Raw genomic sequence first — 21,859 nt, 5'->3', positions numbered from 1 at the left:
ACTTCTTCAGAGATGAGACCAACAAATGTCATGTTAAATTTTATTGGCAAGGTATACGTCAATTTTATTAGCTAGCTTTGTTAACATGGCTGGCTATTTGTTAAAATAGTATTTTTTGAGGTTAACAGCCTGAAAATTTTCTCATTTTTCTTCTATTTTATTGGCAGTTTACACGTCAAATTTATTTGCTGGCTTCGTTAACTGTCTCAGCCTTCTTGCAATATCTTCTGTTTACAAAAATAGTTTTTTATTAGTTGAAGAGCCTGGCAATTTTCTCATTTTGCTTTTAGATGGACACAGTAGATATAATAATTTTTATATAAATATGAATCCATCAAACGAAGGAATATGTTGGGGTACATGGGAGACTACAGTTAGGAGATAGAAAAGACGCTGGTATACTAAAATTGGATGCTGGAAATGATATGTACTTAAAAAACTCGTATTTTTCAATTATAACTTTAACTTTGTTGTATTTTATAGTCTCCTAAAACCTTTCTTAAAAATATAAAAATAAGCAAGAAAATGTGAGAAAAACCAAGTAGGTAATAAACCAAAGAAAGCAACCTAATGCTGAAAAGCTGAAGATGATGTGAAACAGCAAGTTAAGACAGTTTTTTGTATACGGAAGAAAGTTATTACAGGTTTAAAACACAAAGCAAATGCCATAAAATTCAGAGCATCGTCATATGTAACACTTTTCCGTCCATCTTAACATACGAGCAGAAACGTAAAAAATGAAAAAGAAAAGATAGCGTAAAAATGTTGCGATGCTTTGAATGGTGAACGTATGATTCAAGCTGAAGAAAGTAATTACCAGTTCAAGACACAAAGCCAATGCCATAAAATTTACAGCTTAATCATAGGTAACACTTTTCCTTCCAATCTTAACATACGCAGATTTTACTACACTTTTTTGTACGATTTACGATTGTTTTTATTTTTATAGTTTAACTGATTTTTGTGAAAGGGGCAGTTATGTATATTTTAGTGCGAGATTAAGGTAAATACTTAATATTGAACCATTTTTTAACCCTTAACTGGTCCGGTACTGTAGCAGTAGCGTAACTGGTCCGGCGTCGTCTGCGAAACTACTGTTTTCAAGAAAGCCAAACAACACTCAAAAATAATTTTTTATTAAGAATAAATGCTACAAACATACCTTGATATGTTTATATAAAAGTGAACGTGTTAGATTTGGGCGTTATTTGGGTTAAGAAAAAAATATTAAAATAAAACTGAAATCCGCACAAATATTTGTGAAAAAGTACATAGTTTTGTAAAGTAAATAAAAAAATATATAAAAAACAACATGAAAAAAATGTATTGCTAGGATAGATGTTCAAACTGCACACTAAACAAAAAACTAGGTAAAATAAAAATCGATCAAAAATGTTTGTTTCCAGCATCAGTCAAACTTTACCTATTTTATATGCAATTTTTACATAGGTAGTGGTCTTGTACATCCCAAAGAAACAGGCTTTTTGCAACGCAAGCACAGGTATTTTGTCATCCTGCGATTTCTACAAGGACATAAACTGCAAATCTTGCGTTTTTCTAAAATAAGAACATCCTCTTGTTCTTCTTGAACTCCAAGTATGAACACAAAAAGTGACACCAACGGTCCGGCGTCGTCTGAGAAACTACTCTCAACTTAACTGTTGCGATAACTTTTTAGGAACTGAGAGAAACTTGTGTCAAATACACCCACTTGTCAAGCTCCAATAGTTTAAGGATTAGATAGAACGACTTGCCTGTGGGCGGTGCCAATTTCCAATAAAAAATAATCAAAATTATTGAATCGTCTGTCAGACGACGCCGGACCAGTTAAGGGTTAATTAACTTACAAAAGTATAAATCAGTTTGTTTTATCCACAGTATTTTGTTTTTAATTTGTGAGCACTTGTGAAAACTGTTTATATTGTTCGTCTCTACTGTTATCTAAAAAGTTATAGCGAACGAACAATAACAGAAGATACTCTAATCTTTACTATGAAAGAACTCATGAAGTATCGATGGGTAGAGGGTAACTAAAAACGTTCGTTTATATTGAAAATTATAAAAAAAAATGGGTTAATTTTGATTTAAGATTTAGAAGGGTAAGATTTTAAAAATGGTTCAATATTGGGTACTTATCTTCCTGTGACATATCAATAATTATTGCCCCATTGGCATAATTCAAAAGATACAATTTCTTCAACGGCATGTACAAACCAGAATCATCACAGTGTTGGGAAGCGTGTATAAGTAAAAACAGTGGAAATTTTTCAAAAAGTATATCAACCGCATTTATTAGCGGATCTGCATGAACTAAAGATCTTCAGACTAAGTTTTCAATCTAATGGCATATAAAACAACAAAATGTTGGGAACCTTCTCTGGTTACACCTCTGAGGCTTCTACAGTTTGCAAGCCATAACGGATGCTGAGACTAAGGAAGATGAGGGAATTTTACAATTTATAATTCACGTCCCATCTACTCAGCGCGGTAAAGTTCCAACGAGAATGGTTCCCTTCGTACTCCAATCAGAGTAAACATGTAAATCAAAAATGAATAACCATTTTCAATTTCGTTGCAAAACGAAAATACAGCTGCACCATATTCTAGTCCAATTCTAGTGCAGCACGCCGGGATTTGTTTTGGTTGGATCAGGGGGAGCAGCATATGTGCCTCCTGATGAGAGACTAATAAGTTCCGGTAGAGGTGCTTGCTGCGCTCTCTGATTAAACTAGAATATGGTGCGGCTGTATTTTCGTTTTGCAACGAAATTGAAAATGGTTATTCATTTTTGAGAAAGATCTTCACTATCTTGTAAGCTAAATCGGGATAGTTCCTGAGAGTTTGCTGTATACAATTTAGTTCTTAAACGTCGAAGTAAAAAACTTGTTTTCGGACCTAACCTGTCAACTCTATTGGCTTCTATTTATCAGTTGGTAGGTTATTACAGTCCAATACAGCTGTAACTACTATTTTGAGTAGGGGCACATACTCTTCCACGATTGCTATATCCATTTTCATCGATTTTATGTCGCTTAAAATAATACTTTTAAATATGTAGTCTTCAATTTAAACCTAAACCCAAACACTGTTTGGTTTTGCGGTTATTAGCTTATTACTCCAAAGTTCACTGAAGATGGACTGAGAAGTCCGAAAACTTTAGTTCTGAACAACTGTTGTAATCCATTTGGATTTTTAAATAAATTCTTATAACAATTACAACAGAAGTTTTTTATTTCGATGTTATTTTCACCATGTTTATTTAACATTATGAATGGAAAAAAAATAATAATATTTGTATTTATTGGGGTCAGTATTTTGGAGCACCTAACATCATATTTCTCGAGTCTTTAACCTCGAAAACGTAACAGAATCCAGTTCAACCATTAGAAACAATATGTGGAAAACATAAATAATATTTGTGTGATGAATGCCTCGTTAACTTACAGAAGTTCCCAGGATTTCTCGAATTTGCATATTTGCATTGCAAAATTATTTATCGAATAATTGTAAAAAAACCGTGGTACTGTATGAAGAAAAAATCGTTCCGATAATCACAGTGATGTTAATAATAAAGTCAGGTTTTAAGTATTGATTTAAGATAATTGTTAACAATTATCCATTTTGCGGTTTTGGGATGTTTTATTAGTTTAGAAATGTAATTAATAACTGGTGTTTTGTATGTTAAGTGTGAGAATTGTATTATTAATTGACGTATTAACAAGATTTGTTACAATTCGTGGATTTCAAATGTCAAAGAGGTTGTGTGACCTCACATTCCTTGCAGTTTTTATCCCTTTTCATCACTAATACTTCTGGTATCTCTTGAGTAACGGTCTCCGTCATCTTGCGTTTGTGTGTTAGTCATTTTTGGTACAAATTTTTCTTTTAAGTGATTGGGTCTTCTATACCTTTGTTACACCAGATTGTATTACTAGAGACTCTAGTTTGAACACCAATTTTCTCTATATTCTCAGTATATATTCTATACTTTGAATTAGACTGTCCCAATTTTTTATCCTAAATCTGTTTGGTATCTAGAGTGCTTTCACCTTATTTATTTGGTCCATAGGTTTCCAATTTCTGATGTGTTTTAGCTTCTCATGTTTTATGAATATCTTTTGTCTACGCGAACCTACTATCAATTTATTATTTTGACTTACTACAATTAGTTTTCATCCTTTTCTTCCCCAAATTTCTATGCTTATCAATCTCTTTGAATCTATAGATATATAGGTTGCAAAGGTTTGCAATTCTGATAGGACTGTTTTTAAGAAGTCTAAAAGAAGCCTAAAAGAAGCCTTCTTACCTATATAGCCATTATTTAAATTATTGCTCAAAAAGGATGTGCTTTATCAAAAAAATGACTGTTTAATATTTATTTATTTATTTTTGCCAATATTATAAAATGCCAAGTGTTGCAAAAAATCCTACACGATAACGACATTGACCTGGTTGCCATACAAGAGACCCATATTGAAGACAAAGTCCAGCTTGATTTAAGGGGAAAGATACCTGGCTACGATTTACTGGGAGCCACCTATGATAAACATTACGGCGTCGCAACCTACATTCGCTGCAATATAGAAAATGGTTTCCTACTTTCTGCTTCCAATGAAAATAATATACATGAAGTAGTCACCAAGATTGGAGATATTACCGTAGTTAACATATACAAACCTCCAGCCACTACATGGAACCCAGAAGTGCTAAAGACTCATCCACATCCTACTATATACATCGGCGACTTCAACAGCCACCACGAAATGTGGAAGTACACCACGAATGATGAAAATGGGGAGGCACTAGTAGAATGGTCCGAAGAGCAAAACACATATCTAGTTTTTGATGCCAAAGACAGGGGAACATTTAAATCAGCTGCATGGAGAAAAGAATATAACCCAGACCTATGTTTTGTCTCAAAAGATACCAATGACAGACCACTAACAACTGCGAGAAGTGTCCTTGCAGACTTCCCACATACTCAACATCGTCCGGTGCTTATCACTATCGGAATATCAATTCCAATAATTAGATCATATCCTCGACCCAGGTGGAATCTTAGAAAAGCAAACTGGAAGAAGTTCTCTGAACAACTAGACCGGACCTTGAGCTGGGTCCCTCCAACCAGCAAACATTATGAGAGGTTTGTGGGCGCAGTAATAAGCACTGCCAAGAAAACCATCCCTAGGGGGTATCGCAAAGAATATGTGCCTGGATGGACTGAAACATGTGAAGACTTATACACGAAGTTTCTCGAAAGTGGTGACCGGGAAATAGCCGATGAGCTTTTACACAACATCGATACAGCTAGACGCCAAAAATGGATAAAGACTGTCGAAAACCTTGACTTCAAAAAATCAAGCCGGCAGGCATGGTCCTTGTTGCGGAAAATTGGAGGAGCTAACCAGCTGGAATCCAGAGAGTCTAAAATGTCTCCTAACAAGGTTGCCTCCCATATAGTATCTCTATCCAGAGCTCCACGAGATCGAACACATACTACCGACGTGAAAAGAGACTTAAGGGCATTAAAACAAATGAACAGAACGAACTCCGAATATTCAGCAAGAATACTTATTTCTGAAATCACACATGCGCTGAAAGAAATGAAATCAGGTAAAGCACCTGGCTTTGATGGTATCCATCCAGAGTTCTTGATACACAGTGGTGCATACACGAAACAGTGGCTTACAATGTTCTTTAATGATATACTTCAGTCAGGTAACATTCCTTTCTCACTTAAGCGAACAAAGATAATTGCAATTCCGAAACCGGGCAAATCAAACGATAAGCCAGAAAACTACCGCCCCATAGCTCTACTCAGCATGGTATATAAACTATTAGAAAAGCTTCTCCTCAACAGAATTAGTCACAGGATACTAGAAACTGTCCCCATTGAACAAGCTGGCTTCCGCCCTCATCGAAGCTGTACGGACCAAGTGATGTCATTAACAACTTTTATAGAAGCTAGTTTTCAAAAGGAACAAAAGACAGCAACAGTATTTATAGATCTAACAGCAGCATATGATACTGTTTGGAGACAGGGATTAATATATAAACTGGCCCGCATTATCCCCTGCAGAAAGATAATTAACCTCATTGACAACATGCTGACCAACAGAGCCTTCCAGGTTATAATGGGAAAGGAGACGAGTAGACAGATGAAACTTAACAATGGTCTTCCACAGGGTTCTGTCCTTGCCCCTTTACTTTTCAGCCTCTATATTGCTGACATGCCTGAAACCGAATCTGGGAAGTTTGGATATGCTGACGACTGGACCCTTGCAACAAGCCACCAATCTTTAGAAACTACAGAAATCACTCTCACGAATGACTTATCCATCCTCAGCGAATACCTTAAGAAATGGAGACTACAGCCAAGTACTACAAAAACTGAAATATCAGCTTTTCATCTAAACAACAAGTTGGCAAACAGAGAATTACGAGTGTATTTTAATAACAAGCTGTTAAAACACAATAAATACCCGAAATACCTTGGGGTTACTCTGGACAGAACGCTCACATTCAGAGAACACCTGACGAAAAGAGCAGCAAAATTGAAAACACGCAACAATATAACACAGAAACTCTGCGGCACTACATGGGGGTCCACAGCATCAACATTAAGATCCTCTGCTCTTGGCCTGATATATCCGGTGGCAGAATACTGTGCCCCAGTGTGGCTAAATAGCAGGCATACCCACCTGGTCGACACCCAACTAAACCGTACTATGCGTATGATAACAGGCACAATTAAGCCCACCCCTACAATGTGGCTACCTACCCTTAGTAATATAGCACCACCCAACCTACGCCGCGAACATGCATTGGTTAAAGAATATAACAAAATAATGGACAGTCGCCAGCTTCTAGTCCACAACGACATCCCCGATATTCTTGGAAACCGTCTCCGATCCAGGTTACCCCCTCTACAATCTGCTCAAGCGCTGCAGCAATCCAACTTTGACTTAAATACCCGATGGAGAGAAGATTGGGAAAGTAGGACAGATCCGCATTACCATAGTCTACCGGACATCATAGGGAAACCTGGCGAATTTGAACGTCCCCGTAAGATTTGGGCAGCCCTTAATCGAATTCGAACAAACTGTGGAAGATGCGCCGACTCCCTCCACAGATGGGGTAAACTCCCCTCGCCTTCTTGTGACTGCGGCGCTGCAAGACAGACGATCAGTCACATTGTTCAGGACTGCCCACGCAGAGCATACACAGGCGACCCTATAGACTTTGTAATGGCAACCGAAGGGTCAATCGAATATATAAAAAAATTGGACATCTGTTTGTGATGCATTGTATAATGCATAAATCTAAATATATTCTGTGATATACTTAAGCCATACGCTAAATAAAAATAAACTGTTTAATAAATATGTAGCTTATAGAATAGCAAATAGAATGCTGGATTTATTGTGTCTGTAGCTCCTATATGAGAGAAGAAATAGCATATTGAAAGTTGGCTTTTCTTCGCCGAACGCCAAAAATTGAAAAATGTAACCTGAATTATGAAGAAATTTTTCATGGACTACTCATAGAAGATTTTTTGTAGTGCTTGAAAAAAATATTTGTTTTTATTTTTTATAAAAAACCAATCCTAGGAGTGTTATCACAAAAATATGGTTGGTCTGAAGGTATGCTCTAGAAGTTTTGATGGATTTTAATTTCACGTTTTTTGTCGCTGAAAAATAATACGAACCAATCTCATTTTTCTCATCTCATAACTCGCTTAAGATTATTGTTCGAGACTTTAAAAAAAACATAAACATAATTATTTTTTTAAGTAAGTACTACAAAAAAAGGTTGTTTGAGTAGGTAAAGTGGAACCTCGATAAGTCGGATTAATCGGGACCGCGGCTGATCCGGGTTATCGAAAATCCGGGTTATCGAAAATCTGGGTTATCGAAAATCCGGGTTAGCCAGAGAATATGGTAGAAATTAATGAAATACATATACCTAAATAATAAACAAATACAAATTATAATTGCAAAAACATGAAATGCATATGAACAGTAGTAGTTACATCTGAATTACGTACAGTTCTATACAGTATTGTTTATTTCTTGGTAAAAAACTCAGTCGAAGTGAAAAGCGTTTATTTTGTCTGATGAAAATCGGTCCGGGTTAGCCGGACTTCCGGGTTATCGGAGGTCGACGTATCGGGGTTCTACTGTACCTACCCAAAATGTATTAGTTTCTTGAACTCTTCAATTTTTGCGTTTGGCGAAGAACTTTCAATAAGCTACTTCTCCACTTCTATTGGGGCTACAGACACAATTCCTTTTGTCTTTTTATAAGCTACATTTTTCATAAGAATGATTTTTTTCATTGAATACATATTTTTTGAGTAATTTGCACAAAATCGTCTAAAAAAGTGTTTTTTTTTTATTAAAAAATTGACATTTTCACGGGCGAATAAGTCAAAAAGTTTTAACCTTCATAAAAAATTTATACAAAAAAGCTGCATAAAATTGGTTAATACATTTATTCCCTATTCCCTCTTGGTCTCCCAAGAAAGAGATGGAAGGACGCAGTAGCCAGTGATCTACGCAAAATGGGAGTACAGCAATGGGAAATAGCTGCTCAGGTCCGACAACAATGGAGGGAAATAGTAAACACGGCCAAGACCCACATAGAGTTGTAGAGCCAAATGATGATTTATTCCCTGTGTTATTCTTTATAAAACATTTTACTCCCAAGAACGGGTGGCGTCCCCGTCAGGGTAATATCACCCTACGGTACAGGTCCAACTTTGAAGTTGAGGGTAAGTAGAACCTATAGCCAAATATTGGTGCCCGTTTTACCCGATTTTGTGTCAAAAAATTTGAGCTCCATTGATATTTTATACAATGTTACCCCTAATACGATATTTTGCACACCGATTTTTTTGGCTTAATCCCCGATTAATCCTGATCTTTTTTTACTTAATCCATTGTCACATGGTGTCACACATCTACCACCCACTCATCAATCTCCTTCTTACAATAAATTTCACTACACAGCGATCCTATTCTTGGTACCATTACGCAAGGTCACCACCGGCCAAGAATAAAGAAGTGAGGTGTGGCGAATCCATGCAATTTCATTGCATATGTTAATCATTTGTGTTCTATATTAATCATTGCAAAATTCCAATACCATGTACAAAAATGGTAAACATGGAATGACAGAGATTGTTATATGATATATTTGACACAGATAAAATATTGATTTTTTTCCATTTTCTCACCAGTCTTACAAATCATGGAACTACGTTTATTGCAGCTTAAATTATTTTAATTTCTACTAACCAAATTGGGCCAAAAAAAATTAAAATTGTATTACAGGTCACACAATAACCATGGAATAATTAGAAATTACAAAAAAATAGGCAAAAGCAGGAAAGCTGCAGGACAAGATAAGATACCAAAAGAAATACTAAAAATACTTGGAAATAAAATGAAGAAATCATTTCTTAGCCTTTTAAATAAAGTATACTTCTGCTTACTTATTCTTCCTCTTTGCCTGTTCTTCCTCGTTTATACACTGTACGTAACATTGTCTTTAATCTCTTCGCTCCCCTTTCGATCTCTCAGCTTATTTCCTGTAATTCTTCTCACTACTCTCATCTTTGCCGTTGCTAGTAGTCTTTGTGTTGTGGCTGTATTGGGTCTTGTTTCTGATGCATATGTCATTATTGATCGTACACTGGCTTTATAAATTTTTGATTTCATCTCATATAGTGTTATTAAGACATCCTGCCATGACATCCTGCCAGTATATTTCTTTTTGTAGTTGATTTCTCACTTCTTTGTCCAGGTCTATACGTAGTTTGACAATGTATTTCCAAGGTATTTTATTTCCATTACAGATACCATGAATTTCTATGTTACATCTGAGTGGTTCTTTACTGATTACTATTGTTTTAGTTTTCTGAGATGAAATTGTCATATTGAATTATTTTGCTTTAATGTTAAATCTGTGGACTAATCTTTGCAGAATATCTTCATCTTGGGCTATCAATATTGCGCCGTCTGCGTTAAAAAGTATTTTTACTTCTTTGTTTCCCTTTCTGTATCATCTTCCTTTGTTGACGCTTTTGATTATTTCATCCATAATTAAATTGAAGAGCATACGGCTCAATGAGTATTCCTGTCTTATTTCTCTGCCGATAGGTTCTGTAAGTTGTCCATCTATTCTGACTTCCATTTTGTTATTTTCGTGGATATTTCAATGGTTTTTATGATATCTAGGGGGACTTCTCTATTATACAGAAGATAGATTACATCATTGAGTCTTACTCTGTCAAATTCTTCCTTCAAGTCAATAAGACATTAAATGCTGATCTATTACATCCTAGTGATTTCTCAGTAATTTGCTTTATGACGAATATTGCATCTGTACACGATCTTTCAGTACGAAAACCCTGTTGTTTATCTCTAAACTTATCCTTATAATAAAGTATACGAAACAGGAAAATACCCATAGATTGGCTTACCTTTCTATTTGTAATGCTTCCAAAAAAAGGAAATGCTAAAAAGTGCTTCGACTATAAGACAATCAGTCCTATGACTCACATTTTAAAAATTGTTCTTAGGATAATTCACTTCAGAATTTATGCTAGAATCGAAGGAGAGATTGTTGATACGCAATTTGGTTCCCATAATAATCTTGGAACAAGAGAGGCACTAGCAAACCCAGCAAACTAATGTCAGTACCTATTGGCCTAGATACTTCTGAATCAATTTAAATTCTTCGTGAGGTTAGACAGGGATGCATCTTATCAGCACTGCTGTTATCTATACTGAGAGGCAAATTGGCTATAATTTGTTATTATTATATATAACTGTCAATTTTATTAGATATACAAACTGATAAAATTGCCATCTTTACATCTTTACAAAAATAGACCTATAAGAGTTTCTTTCCATCTATTATTTTAAGATAAAGACCTCTTGTATACATTTTTGAACATAGTATTTAATTTGTCTTTTTCACTGATGTCTCTCTATCTGATACTGTGATCATCAGTATGTTCCCGATTCTTTCTTAAATACTCTACTTCAGCGGTTCTCAATATGTGGTACATGTACCACTGGTGGTACATATCATTATATCATTATTTGTAGTGGTACACAAAACACAATAAAAATTAAAAATCGTAGTACTTCGTATGTCTTGATAATACGATCTAAAAATACAGGTGATACCAAAAATAATAAAAAGAATTGTAGGTGGTACATGACTCAAAAAGGTTGAGAACCGCTGCTCTACTCTACCTCATCTGACGTTTCGCTCCCCTTTCTAATTTTTTAATTGAGTAAAAAATTTAAGTCTTACATACATACCTACATCATAATCATTAAAAAAATTGGAAAACTATTACATTGTTTACATATATTTTGGAACTAACCAAAAGTTGACCTGACACCAGCCTTTAGCTAATTAAGTTCTTTATGCGAAACTCTACCTTTCGCTCCCCTTTTTAATTTTTTATTTGAGTAAAAAATTTTAAGTCTTACATACATACCTACATCATAATCATTAAAAAAATTGGAAAACTATTACATTGTTTACATATATTTTGAAACTAACCAAACGTTGACCTGACACCAGCCTTTAGCTAATTAAGTTCTTTATGTGAAACTGTTAAAACAAGTATCATTAACGTAAATATTTTCACTTTCTAAATTGCTTCTTAATCACAACCATTCAAAAATGTTAATCTATATTTCAATTAAAACTGAATCGACCATATTCTAATAATAGTATGTTGCTGTTTCTATCGCATCAGATAGGTACGATTGTTAGAAATCGCACAATAACAAATTTAGCTGTAAAATAAAGGAATAACGGCATAAATCACACAAAATTTGATAAAAAATAAAAAAAATTTCAACGACAAATACGTAATTTTATCTTATCAGTACCATTTATTCTTCATTTAGTACCATATGGTACCATAGACCACTTGCACACCGTAAGAATACTAACTACTAACATAAAAATGTACCGAGTATAACGTTCCAATTCATATGGCGTTTGTGGATTTTCAAAAAGCATTCGACTGCATCGAATTCTGGGCTTGTGCTTGAATCTCTAGAAAACGCAAGTTTGGATTTAAGATACACTAATGTGATTAAAAATATATACGAAAATGTCACCATACAAATAAAGCTGAACGAAAGTACGAATCCCATGAGAGTGAGACAAGGAGACACCATTTCCCCCATACTATTCACCCTTGCGCTAGAAGAAATTTTTAAGAAATTAGAATTAGAACAGCAAGGGTATAAACATCGACGGATCATAAACCATTTGAGGTTTGCAGATGATATAGTTTTAATAGCATGAAGATGGAAGTAATTGTGAAAGCCCTACAATCAAGGGTGGATTGAAAACTGTTGATGAAGAAGAAAAAGTTTTTATTAGTACAGTGCTGCCAAGTTAATAGGTGTAACTAACTTCGTACAGGGCAAGATATTAATGCTGGAGGGCCTAGTATTGCAGAATAGTAGGTTCTTCTTCTTCAGGTGCCATCTCCGCTACGGAGGTTGGCAATCATCATAGCTATTTTAATTTTTGAGGCAGTAGCCCTAAATAGTTGTTTTGAGCTGCATCCAAACCATTCTCTTAGGTTCTCAGGTTCATTATGAGTCGCAGGATGCCATACTTCTCGCCCCGCATCACATGTCCGAGATACTATAGTTTTCTTTCTCTATTTGTAAGTTAAACTTCCTTCTCTTTACCTATTCTCCTCAGTACTTCATTGTTCGTAACTCTATCTACCCAGGAAACCCTCATAATTCTTCTGTAGGTCCACATTTCAAAGGCGTTAAGTCATCTCATTGTCTTTACATTAACATCCACTCCCTAGTGTCCACTGTATACGTAAAATTTTGTTAGGCGTACTTTAAGAGCTAATGTTAAATCTTTGCTACATAGGACCTTTTTCATTTTCATAAAATTAGAACGTGCTTTTCGATTCTGACTTTGATTTCTGCAGTGTAGTCATTATTTTCTGTTATAAGTGTTCCTAGGTAAGTGTACTTTTTTACTATTTCGATCTGCTGGCCCTCTACTATCAAGATTTCGTTAGTATTATGGTTGTTTTTACTAATTTTTATAAACTTCGTCTTTTTGATATTGAGAGAGAGTCCGTACTCCCTACTAAACCTTACGATTTTACTCATTAGTCTTTGCAGGTCTTGTAAACTATCGGCTATTATTACTGTATTATCTGCATATCTGACGATGTTAACTAAGACTCCCTTTACTCTTATACCGACTGTTTCATCTTCCAGAGTTTCTCGCATTACCCGTTCAGAATAAGCGTTAAATAATAGAGGTGATAGTATGCAGCCTTGCCTGACTCCTCTCTTTATTTCCATTTCTTCAGATGTTTCTTTTTCAATACTTACTATTGCTCGCTGATTGTAATAGAGGTGTGCTATTAGTCTTAAATCTCTTTCATCTAGGTTTTTAGTTTTTAGAATTTCCATGAGTCGATCATGTTTTACTTTATCAAACGCTTTATTGTAGTCTATAAAACAGACGTAAAGAGGACGGTTAACATCCAAACATCTCTGTGTTAGCACGTTGAAGGAGAAAAATGCCTCTCTGGTACCTCTCTAATAATAGGTTAACTTTGATTAATTCTTAGGCCAAATACTATTCTTATCCTATTGATATCATTAATCTTCTTGCATTCAGCGGCTCCTGAAGATGTTGATCAGCATGGCTATTTGCACTTTAGGAACTGCTGCGATGTCATTCGGAACCATCCACGAAGGTTCTGCTGCCAAGATTTTCTGTAATCTACTATGCGTCTTCATACAAGTATCTTTTCTCGCATTATAAACTGTAAGGACTCATATCTTGTGTCTGAAGGGCTAAGCAAGTGGCCAAGAAAATCAAGTTTTGTGTTCTTTATGGTAAATATAATTTCAGGTTCAATATTCCCTTGGCACCTTTGCCTCTAAATTTTTGAAAAGTGTTATTTTTGTCAGAAGAATGAAAAAAGGAAGGCATTAAAGGAAAGCTATGTGTGAAAAACATGTTATGTGTGAAAGATATGTGTGTAAAATAACATCATGCCAAGCATTTGAGAGTGGTTTTACTGCAACTTTAACCAAGTATTTCTTGGAAAAACACGTAAAGAAGAAGACAAATTTACCAGTCGCTGTAATGACACATACTACTAGTATTAATACTTTTTCATTTTTGTTAACACATCATATTGCAATTTTATAGCAGATCTTGTCAGGCCTCTATGCACGTCGATTTTATAACTATGTGTCAACTTTATAATTACATCAATAAAAGTTTGTTTCGTAGCCGTTAAAATTGGTTTTCACATAAAAAATATTATCATCAAGATACCATCTCCATTTTGTTCCTTATATAACGTAGTGCAAAATCTTAGACGGCAAACATTTGGATGTAAAAAATGTCAAGTCAAACAAGTTCTTCAAGCAAGTTATATAGGTATGTTGAAATCGCTAGAAGCGAACTAGTTGTATAGTTAACAAAATATCCGTTAATTATGCCATAAAAATCCAAGTTTATCCACCAAGAATCTTTATCGATAGGTTCAGGTTTCTATAAAAATCGCAGAAAAAGAAGATGGACTTCTAAATTTGTTCATGGCGTATAATAATTGTTACAATATGAGAAATTTAATTTTTTTTGTCGTATGCTGATGAGAAGAAGATATTTGGATTATGTTTGTGTGTGTGGAGAGGGAGATGACATTAGACAAACAATCTCTTCACCACAGAATTTTGTTATACAGATGATTAAATTTTTATCTTTGAATCGTTAATAAATATAATTAAGAGTTATATAGATTTGTCAGAATAAGGTATCGGATTGCTGATGTTAAATGGAAGGCTAATGTTGAGATTCATTTAACTTTTGTATTTTGATGTTTTTTCAAAAGGGTTTTTCATTCACAGTCATTTATTTCGAGCTTCTGTCATATGTCGTATAATTCGTGTATATTAATATTATGCACAGATTGTACAACATATGACAGAAGCTCGAAACAAATGACAATCGATGAAAAGCCCTATACATATATAGGTACTTTTTGCATATATTAAAAATATGCAATACTTTAAAAAATTATTAATAAATAACCAATGTAATTTGTTTAACTAATTGAGATTTGTTAATTCTAATTTTTTTATTTTATTTCAATAAATATTGTGCGTATAATAAAAATTTAAGTATTTACCTTTAAATAAAAAATAAATTCTTTTTTAAATCTTATAAACAAATTAACCGGGAATTAAAAACATAATTATACTTGTTATCTAATCCTTTCAGAATAACTTTGTATATATTCAAAATTTTGTAAAAATTATCAGTTTTTTTAATGTCAATATCCATGAGCAATAGTTTAAAAGTTATTCTATTTGTTTTAGTGCAGTCACTGACAGTGGATATGAGCTATTACCTCCGATTTCGTTGAACCTCCATCGATTTGCATGAAAATTGGTGAGTGGTTAGATGATATCTCAAGGAACAAAGGTGACATGGTGCCAACTTGCGCTTTTACCCTAGGGGTGGATTCCACCTAGGAGTGGACGCACAAATTCTAACCAAAATTTGTTATAGAAAGTTATTAAAATAAAACAAAACTTGTTGAGTTATTAAAGATCAAAGATTTTAATTTTTCGTGAGAAAAATACATGTTTTAACCGATTTTTCATCAATAACTCAAAAACTATAAATTTTTGCCAAAAAGTTATTATTAACAAAATTGAAGCTAATAAAAAACGAAATGAACTCTTTACTAGAAAAACCTTTTAACATTAATTAAAAGTGAGTTATAGGTAAATTAATGTATATTTTTTTCGGCGAGTAGGTACCCAAATCTAAGCATTCAAGCTTAAATAACGGGAAAATGATGGATTTTATAACAAAAACTTATTAAAAATTTGTCAAAGTACTTAAAAATAGCTATGAAATAAGTCTCGAAAAGCTGGTAGCATTAAAATTTACGCTCCAAAAATTTTTCAAAATTTATGTTTTAAATATTTTTCCAAAAAATGTTATTGCTTTTTTTTAATAACTCCGTTAATTTTTACGATATTAGGTTAACCTACAAAAACTTTAAAATTTATTTCCAAGGGCTATTAAACCACGTTGAATTTAATATTTTAAACCCCTTTTTTTAAAATAAAAGGTTAAAGGGCACCGGTTACATGGTTCTCACAGCAAAATTTAAGTTTTAAACGTTTCTATCTCGGTTATTTTTTACCCTACAGAAATAGTAAAACAGGTAAAATATTTGGTACGGAAAAAACTAAAATTTAATTATATATCATTTTTACGTATATTCAGTATTTTTGGAGTTATTATCAAAAGAATGTGAAAATTACTATAATTTTAAAAATAATGATTTTTTTAAATTGCATCTTTTTTCAAAAATATGCATATTAAACCAGTCAAAATTGTCTAAATCATTACTTATAAAGAAATCCTTCTAAGGAATACTATAAATTTTAATTTTTGTGGAAATGGGGTATGTTGTATTTTTCACTTTTTCCTAAAAAAATCGAAAGGTTTCTCTTATTTTCATCATAACTTGCTTAATTTTGATGCTATTAACTTCTTCTGTAGCTCATTTGATAGGTATTCCAAAGTACTTTGACAAGTATGTAGCAGGTATATTTTATAAAATGCATCATTTTCCCGTCATTTAAGCTTGAATACTTAGATTTGAGTACTCGTCGAAAAAAATATACATTCAATTGCCCATAACTCACTTTGAATTAACATTATGTTAGTTATTTAAGTGGGGAGCGTATTCAATTTTTTTATTGTCTTCAATTTCGCTACTAATAACTTTTTTAAAAGCTTATAGTTTTTGAGTTATACATGAAAAACCGCTTTAAAAGATGCATTTTTTACGAAAAAATAATAAATCTTTAATAACTCAAAAACTATTGATTTATGTTAATAACTTTAATGTCCGACTGGTCTATTATTTGACAAATAATGACATTATTTCGAAGTCTATTAAGTACGAGATAACGCCCAAGGTCGTGTTATTGAAATATAGCGCCCTAGGACCTATTAAATTTAAATAACGAGTTAAATACTGTCAAGTTGACAAATAAAACTCTAAGTAAAACTATGGTTACCACAATTACGTTACGAATATTTCTGGTAAATGTACTTATTTGAAAACTAAATAATTCAAAATTCATTCAAATTTTTTGCATATAAAGAATAATTTAGTCGGACATTAAACGTTGAAGGCACCACGGGTATTATAATAATAACGCTTTTGGTCAACGTATATACCTCGGGCCGAAGGCCCTCGGTCTATACACCATTAACCTCAAGCGTTATTATCCTTATAATATCCTTGGTACCTTAATAACTATAAGATATAACAAATTTTACTTACAAAATACCCCTCTATCGATTTATGGTATAATTTTTAAAAAATAATTTTCACGCCGAGAAGGGGTGGCATCCACCCCCAGGGTAAAAGCGCAAGTTGGCATAATGTCACCTTTATTCCTTGAGGTATCCTCTAATTACTCACCAATTTTCATGAAAATCGATGGAGGTTCAACGAAATCGAAGGTGAAAACCTTTAGTAACTGCACTATTTATAAATTAAAAGTAACTATAATTTTGCAGATGGGTTTGGCGTAGTAAAAAATCTTTTTTTTTAATTTTTTAATAAATATAATAGTTTTACTCTTAAAAGTTTTTTGGTATGCGTAAAATTACCGTATCTTTATCATGTTGTGACTAATTATTGCAAAAAAGGTCTCAGGAATAAACAAATATAATATCCTTTAAACTAAATTATGGATCGATCTAAAATTTTGAGGCTCTATTAGGGACAATATTACCCAACTTTGGACGCGATAACAAACATCTAGCTTGATTTTTCCAGTAGTTATAAACAATGAAGATTTTGCCTTATTTTGCAGTTTTCGAAGAATCGATTTTGAGTTAATTTTCCAAATTTTGGCAACCGCCACTAGTAGCCCAGTAAATGAACGGGAAATTCGGCGATACCGTGTAATTTTCAGGGGCAACTCCGAATTGCATGAAAATTTGGATTTAGGTTCTACTTACCCTTCACTTCAAAGTTGAAATTGTGCCGTTGGTTGCTTTTACTTGTGGGGTAACAGTCACCCCTTCTCGGGGGGTGAAAAAACATACGTTCAAGATAAGACCGGAAATGGATAAATTTACTGATTTTAAGCAACTTTTGTTCTATAGAGTTTTTTACGTAAGTCAATACTTTTCGAGTTATTTGCCATTGAAAATGTTGATTTTTCGACAAAAAACTACGTTTTCACACGGTTTTTCGCAAATAACTCAAAAAGTAAATATTTTATCGAAAAAAATATCCTTAGCAAAAGTGTAACTTATAAAAACTTAAAAAAAATTGTCCAAAAAACACAAATCAGTAAAGTCTATCAATCAAATAAAAACAAAGTTGTAGCTTGAAATACGTTCTTATTCGTCTAATTCCAAATCGAATATTTCAAGGTGAAATCATCGAAAAATTAAGCACGTTTCGGAAAAACCCCATTTAAACTTTTTTAAGGTGTTTATCAAAAACTTTGTTTTAATTGTTAACAAAAGTTTCAGCATTAAAAATAAGCGAGTTACGCTCAAAATAAAGTTGGCCCTTTTTTTTGTAAAAAAACATGAAAATCTCGCCGTGTTTAGCTCCCCAAATGAAATTAATCGCTACCGCTTTACAAACAATTTACTTACCTATCTATTTTTTATATGATCTGTCAGTCTCACCGGTTTAAAGTGTTTATTTTTGAAAGGGTTATAACTGAGAAAGCTTGAATGGGTCATTAATCATGAGTGTATGCAAATTTTGAACAGCCATATCTTAACCAATTTTTGTCTTACGGAGAAACAAAATAAACTAGCAGATTTATAACAGCAAAACCTACATTTTCTACTGTTTAAGATTTTTCTTATCACTAATACTTTTTAAGTTATTTTGAAAAAATTAAATTTTTCAAAAATTTTTAGAAAATTTTTTTATTAAGTATAAAACCAAATGTTTTTAAAAATAAGCACTTCAAACCAATGAAACTTACAGATCATATAAACAATACACATACAGTTAAAATAGATGGTAAAGCCAAACGATTAATTTTATTTTGGGGTGCTAAATAGAGGGAGGTTTCACGATTTTTTTGTACCAAAAAAAAAAGAGGCCAACATTTTTTTCAGTGTAACTCGTTTATTTTTGATGCTGTAAACTTTTGTAAAAAACAAATAATAAGCTTTTTTGGATACTTTAAAAATGTTAATAAGGTTTTCCCGAAAAACGCTTCTTTCTTCGGTGATTTCGCATTGAATTATTCGATTTGGAATTTGACGAATAAGAACGTATTTTTCATGAGCTACAACTTTGTTTCTACTCAATTTGTAGACTTTACTGGTACACCATTTTTTTCGTTTTTTTTTATAGGCTAAACTTTTGCTAAAAATATTTTTTTTGATAAAATATTTACTTTTTGAGTTATTTGGGAAAAACGGTCTAAAAACGTAGTTTTTTTGTCGAAAAATCAACATTTTATATCGCGAATAACAAGTATTGATTTACGTAAAAAATTTTATAGAACAAAAGGTGCTTAAAATAAGTCAATTTATCCATTTCCGGCCTTATTTTAAACACGCGTTTTTCACCCCCCGAGAAGGGGTAAATGTCACATGTCACCCCCCAAGTAAAAGCAGCCAACGGCACAAATTCAACTTTGAAGTGGAGGGTAAGTAGACCCTAAATCCAAATTTTCATGCAATTCGGAGTTGCCCCTGGAAATTAAACTCCAAAACGGTCATTTATTGGGCTTCAGCTTGTTTTATGTTTTCAAATATATATAAAGGTTTGTAATTTTACCTCAAATATTAAATTTCTTAATGATAAGCAAAAAATCGAAAAGAAATGTATTTTTTTATACTAAATTGTTAATAATTAAAAAAAGAAGACGAAATCTCTGCAGGAAACGTATAATTTTTCTTTATATAGGCCTATAATAACTAAAAACAATTTCAGATACCTGGTTTTATCACAGTCCTGAGAAAAGTCTTACTTTTCCGAGCTAAATAGCATAATAGTAATATTATCCAATAGTTTGCGAAATATCAGAGTTTCTTTTCCACTCTACCGTTAATATCTTTGCATATAAACTAACTGCAGGGTTTCTGTTCTAATCATATCAAAATCTTTACTCATCGCTAAATAAACCGCCAAAAAAAGTTAGTAAAATTGTTTTAAAAGGAGGAAATATGGTTAGAAAGAACTCAAGGATACTTGTGCTCGGACCACCACTATCGCACTGTCCTGCAACCATATGTCCTGCGAGATATCCTGCAGGACGAATTCGTCCGCGAATTCGCACAAAGCACATCACTCAAAGTCCTTATATCACTATTCCTGCGAAGGGTCACACTGTCACTGTTGGTCCGAGCGCGAAGCAGGATCGGAGGGTCAGCAGGAAAGGGTTGATTAGTATCCTTAGCTTAATTTTGACACTTACCAGTCGCCATGGCAGTTTTCGCCAGGGCTAGGGGCCCTATCACTCCACGGTGTTTCGTCGGGCGATCGCGCTACTCACGAGAAAGTCTTAAGTTAGACTGAACAGTTCGACTTGAGGTTTAGCGATCGACGTCTTGAGTTTGTTCTGTGGCCATGAAAGGTTGACGCGGATTGGCTAACGCGCTTATGTGAGAATGCCGCGAAGTTGCTTGTTCGGATACACTGATAAAAATGCACCGTGCAAATCGCTAGATGCGCGCTTATATCAACCAACCACAATTACAAATTAATAAAGAAGTGCATGGGGTAATTGTAAATAATATTTTATCATTAAATGTTGCAATTAGAAAGGTGATTAACTCAAGGAATTAATTGTGAGATGTACAAAATCAAGAGTTTGTTATTTTTAGATGGGCTCAATTAAAACTGACCTTAGAATGGTTGTCTTCTGATAACATCTCTTCGTTTTACGATGTTTCGGATGTCAGCATTACATTTATACGGTCGTAAAACAGAATTTTTAATTAATCTATTTGTTAAAATATTTTTATAATCTGTTACAAGCTCATACAACAGTTAATAACTGGAAATTTATGACTTCATCATGCGATATTGCAGATAATCAGTTTCAAAGTTGTTTTTCTTCTAATACATATTTTCTTTCCGCAATATTTTACATCCTCAAGAAACGAAGCATTTGAAAAATCGAAAAATTTATTTATAATTAAAATGTATAACTATTCCTCTGTATACAGGCAATTATAATCATGACGTATTCTAGCGGGATTCCTTCATGCGTGAACAGTTCTGGAGAGCATCTCCCATGACATTCAATTTGGTTCATGTCTGGAGATTTCGCAGGCCACTCCAAACGGCGAATACCTTCTGCCTTACGATAGTCATTTACCGCTTGAATTCTATGTGGGTGGGCATTATCACACCCATAAATACAACATTTTCACCCACAGCTCCTCGTCATAATCTCACGTGAGGTTCTAAAATCCGTTTCATGTATCTCTGTCCTGTTAGGTTCCCGTCAATAAACCAATTCCGTGATAATACCTGCCCAAAACATAACACTGTCACCAGAAAAAGGAAGTACAGGACAGGCACTTACTAATTGTGCAGCTCTTATTGGCTCTCACCAAACACGAATTCGCTCGCTATCTGTATTTAGAGAGATTCTGATCTCGTCCGAAAAAGCACAAAATTCAAAAACTGTTGAGGAAGTTGTATGTGTTCTTGAGCCCACTGGAGACATGCAAAACATGTCTAGGTCGTAGCTGAGGATCTCTTATTGGTCGACGATTCCTCAAACCTGAATCT

General features: G+C 33.7%; 1 protein-coding gene across 29 annotated transcripts in view; it reads right to left on the bottom strand.

Moving 5' to 3' along the window:
* LOC114327495 (uncharacterized) overlaps positions 1–20,682 on the bottom strand; it is a 677,364-nt gene extending 656,682 nt beyond the window's left edge. For 19 of the 29 annotated variants that reach the window (XM_050648865.1, XM_050648867.1, XM_050648885.1 and 16 more), the window contains exon 1: positions 20,535–20,681. In XM_050648865.1, the coding sequence (XP_050504822.1) occupies positions 20,535–20,544 (10 nt within the window). In that variant the 5' untranslated portion in view covers positions 20,545–20,681. Of the gene's footprint in view, positions 1–20,534 lie in introns of all 29 variants that reach the window. The other 10 variants (XM_050648893.1, XM_050648887.1, XM_050648888.1 and 7 more) reach the window with 2 other exon arrangements.
* Positions 20,683–21,859: the final 1,177 nt, after the last annotated feature.

Source organism: Diabrotica virgifera, chromosome 4 (genome assembly GCF_917563875.1).
Source record: "Diabrotica virgifera virgifera chromosome 4, PGI_DIABVI_V3a".
Classification (NCBI taxonomy): Eukaryota; Metazoa; Arthropoda; class Insecta; order Coleoptera; family Chrysomelidae; genus Diabrotica; species Diabrotica virgifera.
Note: the sequence above shows the minus strand (reverse complement) of the source record. Positions and strands in the feature narration are given on the sequence as shown.